This window comes from Theobroma cacao, chromosome 2, assembly GCF_053813885.1.
Source record: "Theobroma cacao isolate CCN51 chromosome 2, ASM5381388v1, whole genome shotgun sequence".
In the NCBI taxonomy this organism is placed as follows: Eukaryota; Viridiplantae; Streptophyta; class Magnoliopsida; order Malvales; family Malvaceae; genus Theobroma; species Theobroma cacao.
This window is the reverse complement of record NC_142640.1, coordinates 16,003,523-16,012,598: the sequence shown is the minus strand read 5'-3', so window position 1 is coordinate 16,012,598 and position 9,076 is coordinate 16,003,523. Positions and strand designations below refer to the sequence as shown.

Here is a 9,076-nt window from a genome sequence, read left to right as displayed (position 1 = left end):
CTTTCATAACTTTAAATAGATGGTCAAGATTGATTTAAAGGTATTTAATTTTGATTAAACTTTTGAGGTCAGAGTTTTAATAAAAAGGGAAAAGATTGCAAGAAAAATAAAAGTGCATATCTTTCTTGAAAAAATTTCAGCTGTCACTTCTCTCTTTCTCCTCTTAACTTTGCCGTACCTTTATTCCTCTTTCCCATTCTTGGCTGAACTTTTTGAAAGAAAAATAGCAATTAATTATTAGTAAGAAAGAGAGACAAAATCTGTTGCTATCTTATAATCTAGCATTCTGCACCTTGTCCACTCAAGGTTAGAGTTGAAAGCATTCTTAAAGAGTAAGTGGTAAATTTGTTTGGTTGAGAAATCAATCATTGGTGTGGCAGTGTTTGAAGATAAGAATCATGACATAAAAGGTACGTTTTATCTTAATTTAATAAATTTTTATTTTTTTTAGGATGTGATTGTGTTACTTGCAAGTGAATGATGTGTTTTTTTACTTGTGTAATTGGATTGCTTTCTTCTTTTATAAAAGAAAATTTTTTGAAATCCATGATTTGCATAAATGCATTAATGCACTTAGATCCAACTTTATCATTTGGTATCTGAGTAAGGATTATTGCAAGTTTTATTTCCTATATCTATTATGTATGGTTGACACCTTTGCATGCATTGAACTATTTGATGTGATTAATGTATGGTTGTATGTTGTGATGCATGATTCAAGGTTTTTGTCATATTAATTGTATTAGAAAATTTTACTTGTAATCTTTCTCTTTTGGCTATGTAATAAGAAAAGTGATTTATAATCGCCATGTTTCCTTCTTGATTTTTTTTTTCCTTAGATTTATATAATTAGGAAAAGTCATGTAATTTTAATCTTTCTTGATGTATTTGGTGTATCCATGGAGAAAGAAGATGAAAGCCAAAAGGAAAAAGGTAATAAGGTAATATTTGGTTTATTTATTTTTTTATGGTTATTAATTTTTTTTTAAAAAGAGTTTTTCTAGTATCATTTTTTTAAGGAAAAGAGCTTTTCTTACATGAAAATTCTAGCTTTATAAAAAACATTTTTCTACTAATAAAATATAATTTTTTAAAAAGAGGGGTTGGGTGTGTTGTCCCTTTTTTTAAAATAAATAATTTTTTTTAGAAAATTAGTATTTAAAATATTAATTTTAGAAGCTTAAATTTTTAGTCTTGGATTGAAAAATAATTTTTATTTTGGTATTAATTAATGAGATTAATTAATTGCACAAAACTTAAATTATTTTCAAGTTGGATTAAAAAAAATTAATTTTTTATTAGCCATTAATCAAAAGAGTACTAAATGGATGTGATCCAAGCAAGCAGTGGAAACAAGCAAGATTGAAAAGAATTACAAGTTTTAATTGTTTATTTTAACTTTTTTGAGGATAGACATGAATGTGGCTTATTATTATTATATATATATGTATATATAAGAATGATATGAGATATTGTTTGATTGATTTATTAATGTGGCTCTGTTAATAAACTTTGTGGACCAAATGAAGGTAATCCTTAACCATGTTAAGTATGAAGATACTGGGTAACATAGTTAAGTGGGAGGGTCCTAGTTTGCTTGGTAATAAATTCTCATGGCCCATAGTTGGTTAATTTATCACAGAAAGGTAAATGATCATCAAGCTAATAATACAATTTATAGGGTTTTATATATTGTCATCATGCATCATAAAATATTTAAAGTCCATGAATAACTAATATGCTTACATAATTTCAACTTTTAAGAGCATATCTGCATCACAAATATGAATCCACTTTCAATTTTGCTAAACAAATGCACTTTGAATGGCAATAACTACACTAAATGGAAAAGAAACCTTAATATCATCCTTAATTATGACAAGATCACATGGGTTCTTTTTGACCATGAGCCTGAAACACTAACTTCCTAATCAACTCCACAAGATATTGAATATCATAAGAAGTGGTATAATGCAAATAAGCTGGCTAAATGTTATATATTGGCCTCTATGAATAGTATATTGCAAAAGCAACATGAAGGCATGGGTAATGCTATTGACATAATGTTGCACCTACATGAAATGTTTGGTACAAAAATAAGGTCTGCTAAGGTGAAAGCAATAAATGCTTTTAAGGACCTTAAGCAGAAACTTGGGGAGTCAATTAGAGATTACATGCTAAAAGTGATCTCTTGTATAAATGAGGCAGAATTACATAATGTTGAGATATATGTGAAAATGCAAATATCAATGATCGTTCATAGCTTGAATTCGTCATTTTCATGGTTCAAATTGGATTATGAACTGCATACTAGGGATTACACCTTAAGTGGGCTAATGAATGATCTCCAAAATGTGAAAGAAGTTCTTGATTTGAAAAAGAAGCTTGAAACACATGTAGTTTTGACTTCTAAGCCCAAACCTAAGGGTGAAAAGATGATTGCTGGAAATAAAAAGACTATTAAGGGCTCAGTGGGAGTAAAGAAAAAGGCCATGAAGAAAAGACTACTTCAAAAGACAACACCAAAGGAAAATGTTTCCATTGTGGTGTAAAAGGACATTGGAAACGAAACTACAAGGTTTACCTTGAAGAAATCCAGAAGAGGAAACAAGGTATGAGTTTTCTAAATATGTTAGAAGCTTGTTTAACGGTTGATTCTACGAATACTTGGATAGTAGATTCTAGAGACACTAACCATGTTTGTAATTCTTTACAGGGGTTTCAACAAAGGAGAAAAATGAGTAAAGTTTAGTTTCGGATGAGGATGGCAAATGGCACATTTGTTTTAGCATTAGTAGTGGAGCCATTATTCTTCAATTTCCTTATGGTCGTAGCTTAGTTTTGGAAAATGTTTATTACATTCCAGAGACTTATAGAAATTTGATTTCTATTTTTTGTTTAATAAAGTTTGGATATTCAATTTATTTTAGTGAGACACTATTTATTTGAATAAGGATTTTATTTGTTCTGGAATTGTAAGATATAATCTTTATTTCCTTAAGCCTACAACTTATTCTACAAATGATGTACAAGTAATGCGATTTAAAATTGGAAGAGTTAAATAATCTAGCATAAATCAAAATTATCTTTGGCATATGCATGTAGGTCATATCCTTATAAAGGATGGTACTCTACTAGACATGGTTGAGGGCCCTTTGCCAGTATATGAGTTTTGTATTGAAGTAAAAATGACCAAAAGGCCCTTCAAGGCTAATGGTAACAAAATGCCAAACCTTCTAGACTTGGTGCACACAAATGTGTGTGGACCAATGGATGTAAAAGCTAGAGGAGGATATGAATATTTCATAACTTTTATTGATGACTACTCAAGACATGGCTGTCACGACCCGATATTCCCCTCCAGCCCGTGACAACCGTCGCGATATCCTGATAGATATTCCTTACTCGGAATGCCAACCTGAACCCCGCAAGGCTTTAATATCAGTTTTCTCACATCTCTTGTGAGCAACAATTGCTAATATCATATTTTAAAAGATTATAAGCTATTTTCAAGCCAAAATAATAAAAAAATAATTTTTATCTCTAGGGGGTATTTTGGTAATTTTTTCTCAAAAATTTTGAAACTAGATAAAAATGTAGTATGCGAGTACAAAACACATAATTCATAATAAAAAATAAGTTTAAACGTCCAAAACCTTCATTTAAAATGAAATTATGATTATTTGGATATAATAATAAAAAATAAAAATATTTAATAAAATATTATATTTTCTTATAAAATAATATTTTTAGAGTTATACGTATATAATTTTTATAGCGTAAAAACAAAATAAATTCATACATACTGTAATACAGTAAGCCAAAGTATTTAATTTAATTTACAATAACCAGTGAGCCCCTGAATAACCAAAAGTAAGGAGGACTGTGAACCTACAGTTTGGAGGATGCAAATCCAATGGTAGCCTCGATGAAATCAGCTATCTACAGCCTATTCAGAGTCTGAAATGGGTGGAAAGGAGGGTGGTGAGATTATATAATCCCAGTGAGTAAACAAACATCATTCAAAATATCTAAAGTCGAGTAAAAAGAGACGATTGAAATATTCCATCTAAATATGTATTTCATAACATAAACATTCATTTCATTTAAATAGTCAACATGGCTTATGAGTATCTTAAAAGCTTGGCTCCTGCCAAAATCATTCTTAGGAATACCTTGGCTGAGGCATTTAACCAAGTCCGCCAAGGTTGTTAAAAATTTTGTATACACATAAACATATTTTTAGTTTGAAAAACACAACCGTTTCTTGGCGTTAGCTGAGTTCATCATCACGAGGTGGTTCGGCGTGATGTGAATTCTAACCATACCTCAGGAGATACCCTACGCGCCTCTCTGACCGAGGTACATATATAACCGGATTCTGTGCCCCTCTAATAAGCTGGTCCACATAACCTACCCACTGCAGCAAGCTAAACCCACCATACAATAAAATTTTTGACAGCATGACATGACTAATATTATACTACCTAGCCTGTAAATGTAAAACAGAACAATTCATACAGTTCACAAACCATAATTTCAGCCAGTCATGCCAACACATTATCATAAGCCATCAATTAGAACCATAAATTTACAACACATCAAATGGTCTCCAATTACTCTATTTTCAAATTCCTCATTCAATTTCAAGACAATTTTTAAAATCATTTCATTTAAACACATTTTGTTTATAAAACCTAAAAATTAACCATTTAAACTCATTTTCCATAAAATTCACAAAATCGGATAAAAACCACTTTAGATAATTAAAATGATGATAAGGTTACTCACTATTTCGGGAGTCGAATTTCTAGAGTACTCTGACTATCGATCCTCGGGTACAATTTCTTTGCCCTTAGCGGAGGATTCACCACCTAGACATGATGTAAAATCAAGCAATTTACCACATTGGTGCTAAACCGTTATAAAACTATATGGATGCATGAAATGGAATGCAAATTATTCAGATTATCGTCTAAATGCGGTGTTCTACACAAATTCAATTGTGTAGCTAAATGAAACGATATTGGCCCAATTCGATCTATCACCCGATTAATTGGCCAATATGTCCGATTCAACTCCAATTAACTCCATTTTTCTTTCAATTCTCCAAACCATCAAACACAAGTCAAATAGCATAAAATTTAGCAAAATTATCTTCACATTTACTCTTGAAAATTTCGGCCATGGTAGGTGCATCAACACTATAATTTTTCCTACTCGATTTTCTCACCATAATTCATCATTTCCTCATCAATTCACTTGAAATAAAAATAAAAATCATCATCAATATTCCACATGGAAAATTCGGCCAATGATGGGTGATGGGAGAAAATGAATTTTTCTTGTTGGTTTTTCATGCTACACATCATTAACTAACTAAAAACACTAACATATCTTAAAATCTAACCAAATCAAGCATCAAAACTCCTCCCCCCATGTCCAGCCAGCAAGAGGCCCATCATGAAACCATGTGATTCAACCATGGAAAATGCAATAAAATTCATGGGAAAGGTAGATCACAAGTCAAAGTCAAGAAATTTTACCTTTTGTCACTTGATTTTTTGAAATTTTGTGAATTTCTCTTGAATTTCTTAGCTAGGTTTTTGTTCTTTTTCTTTTCTTCCCTTTTCTTCCTTTGGTCGGCCAAGAGAAATGAGTTGGGAGAGTTTATGTGCTGATTTTTAAGCCAAATATTTAATGGATGAAAATTTGACACATGTCACCATTCCATTGGTCCATGTGTCATACTTACCCATTAAGCAATCTCTCTCCACCACTTAAATTTCCTCAATTATCCATGATAATATTGGGTAAAATCCATGTGCTAGACAAGTGTTGGGTGGTGTAAAATTACCATTTTGCCCCTAGGATGGCAAAATGACTATTTTACCCCTATGCTTGAAAAAATGTCGGAATTAAAATTTTCACTTCTCAAACTCAAATTATTCTCCAAATGATCAATTTTAGTCAAAAATTTCATCCAACACTCACATCTTAACGTCGGGTGGCAAAATGACCATTTTGCCCCTAGGTCATGAAAATTTCAATTTGACTCCAAATCGGTCTTTGAACTCCGAATCACCATTTTAAGTCATTCTGGGGTTTTAAATTCTCAATTTCATTTAAAAATCTTTATTTGGTCTAGTTCGAGGCTTAATTCAACTTAGTTGCACCACTAGGTACACTATCGACTTTTGATGATTTTTCGGGGCTTTCCAAGTATGCAAGGATATTGTCAATCACATGAATGACATGGCAAGTATTTAATAAGGTCGGGCTTGACAATGGCTCTATGTACTTAATGCACAGAAAAAGTGAATCCTTTGAAAATGTTCCAAGAATTTAAAGTCGAAGTTGAAAAGCAACTGGGCAAGCTATTGAAACAACTTTGATAAGATCGGGGTGGTGAGTATTTATTATATGAATTTCAGCAATATCTCACTAACAATGGGATAATTTCCAATTTGTCAGCACTGAGAACACCTAAACATAATGGTGTTGCTAAAAGAAGAAATAGGGCTCTTTTAGAAATGGTTAGATTAATGACGTCCTATGCTAACCTTCCAATCTCGTTCTAGGGATATTTTATTTAAATTTTTGAGGACTTGCTCAATTTTGCTCCATTTAAGGTTGTGCCTAAGACACCAAGGGAGCTGTGGATAGGGTGTAAATCATCTATACATCATCTGCGAACTTAGGGATGTCATGCACATGTTAGAAAGCTTGAGTCCACAAAGATGGACTCAACCACCATTAGTGCCTTGTCCCATGGACATTGGACATTCTTAACCACTTTCACCAACATGATATAGAGGTTGTAACATATTTTTATAACAACGAAACAACTCATCCATTGTTTGTGTCACCAAAGAAAACATCATTGAAGCTTATGTAAGAGGATACATTTCTAGCAAAGTGAATTCAACATAAGAAAGTTTTTTCCTTGGATAAAGTAAAGTGACAATGAACAACACCAAATTCATTTTGTCCACATTTTTCCAATATTTGTTAAATTTCTTTTTCATCTTAATTGCCATGGACCGTAAATCAACATCATCACCATTTTGTCATTCAATCAAAGTGGTATACACATAAAAAATGGAATGCAGAAAAGAAATAGCAATTATGTAAGATGTGCATGAAACACTTAAGGTCAAATTGTAAAATTCTTTCAAGAAACAAAAAATCCTCCTTACATTTGTCATCGGGCACCCCATATCCCAACCTTATTAGCTCAAGTATGTGGCTATTATCACATAACTCAAATGATGTAAAAGCCTTATGAAATTTCAAAGTTGTATTCAACATAAAAAAAAGTAAAATTCCATCTAGTGCTCACATCCAAACATAGTAAACACTTGCTCTCAACTTCCACACTAGCAACACACTCCTTAAACTTGGTTAATCTAGCAAGGGATTGTCTAACATATCTCTCTGCCCCTTTCACATGAGCAATTGAGGTATTGATATATTTCAATCTATCAGATACCACAAGATTAACAATCTCAACAATGCATCTCACATGAAAAAATCTACCTCATAAAATACTATTTCTAGCAACATTAAATTTTTTCTTCAAATGTCCTATTACAATATCATTTGAACTAGCATTATCAATAGTGATAGAAAAAATCTTTTGGATCCCCCAATCAAGCAAACATTTACTAATTGCCTTTCCAATGGCCTCACTTTTGTGACTAGCAATGGGATAAAAGTTCAAAATCCTTTTTTGCAACTTCCACTCATTAGCAATAAAATGGATAGTTAGACACATATAGTTAATTCTTTGTACCGAAGTCCATGTGTCAATGGTGAGACACATTCTATCAGGACATGATCGTAACAATCTTTTCATCCAAGTTTTTTCATCAGTGTAAACCTTATAACAATCCTTAGCAACTACCCATCATGACGGTATACGAAATCTAGGACATGCTTCGTTTTTGTGCTTCCTATATCCTTGATTTTCGACAAACCTAAAAGGCAATTCATCTAAAATGATCATCTCATCTAAACTCCTTCTAATTGCCTATTGATCAAACTTCCAACTACCTAACCCATCTACTTCAAAAGCAAAAACTAATTCCATTTGCTTGTTCTCTTCACTAGCATGGACCAATTTCAACTTCAAACAAACTTTAATATGATTATTCAATGAAGATGTTCCATTTTTTTTATATCAACACACAATTCTTTACCACAATGAGTACATTTAGCCTTCTTATTACCTTTCTTATCAACAAATTTGGTGAACTGATCTCACACAACCAATGTAAATTGAGGTGGTTCCTTTTGGATCTTGTCAGTTAAAATTCTACTACGTAAGTATATGTATCGAATAGATAGTATATAAGCAAGTAGAATATCGATCCCATAGAGAATTGATCTAAAATTTTACTAAGTACTAAAATTAAAATAATTTAGTTTTATTCAAATAATTAATATCTAAATTCTAATTAAACTAAAAACTACTCAACTAAAACTAATTTATTTAATAATTACAGCAACAAGATAATTGAGTAAACAATAAATCAAACAAGCCTAGGATTACAATATCCCCCACACTTTATCTAAGTCTTACCTCTCTTCCTTAACTTATTTCAATGGGTCGAATTGCTAACCTAGAGTCCTTAATTATTTATAAGGGTCTCTCGACACGTCTTATAAAAATATCCATTTTAACCAAAACACTACATCCCTATGTGAATTGAAATTAAAATAGACTTATTAAGTTCAGGCTCTAATCTGGCTACATATGGCCTATAGGTATATCCTTATCCTTTATGCAAATTAATTAATACGATCATATGCTATCCCAATTTTAGTCTACATTAAACTCCTTTTCCCAAGTTTGTTTAGGTTCCTACATCAATTTAATTGGTGATCAGGCAATAAAAAGCATTAAGAACAAATTGGAATAAACAATTCAATTCCATTAAAAATAAGCAAGAAAAAGATTAAAAATTTAGATTACATGTGAGTTCAATTGCAATCCTAGAAAAATAGTTTAGTTTATAATATTTAATAAAAACTTCATCCAAGGAAAATTAGCCATTGATCCAAGTCCAAGAAA

The 9,076-nt window shown here is 31.6% G+C and overlaps 1 protein-coding gene across 1 annotated transcript; it reads left to right on the top strand.

The window, feature by feature from the left end:
- Nucleotides 1-2,042: 2,042 nt before the first annotated feature.
- On the top strand, nucleotides 2,043-2,552 carry LOC148764102 (uncharacterized). Its single transcript, XM_088803536.1, has one exon. The coding sequence runs from the start codon at nucleotides 2,043-2,045 to the stop codon at nucleotides 2,550-2,552; it is 510 nt and encodes a 169-aa protein (XP_088659662.1).
- Nucleotides 2,553-9,076: the final 6,524 nt, after the last annotated feature.

Excerpts from the sequence above, each read along its gene's own strand:
- LOC148764102 (XM_088803536.1), top strand. The coding sequence starts at position 2,043 with ATGGGTAATGCTATTGACATAATGTTGCACCTACATGAAATGTTTGGT.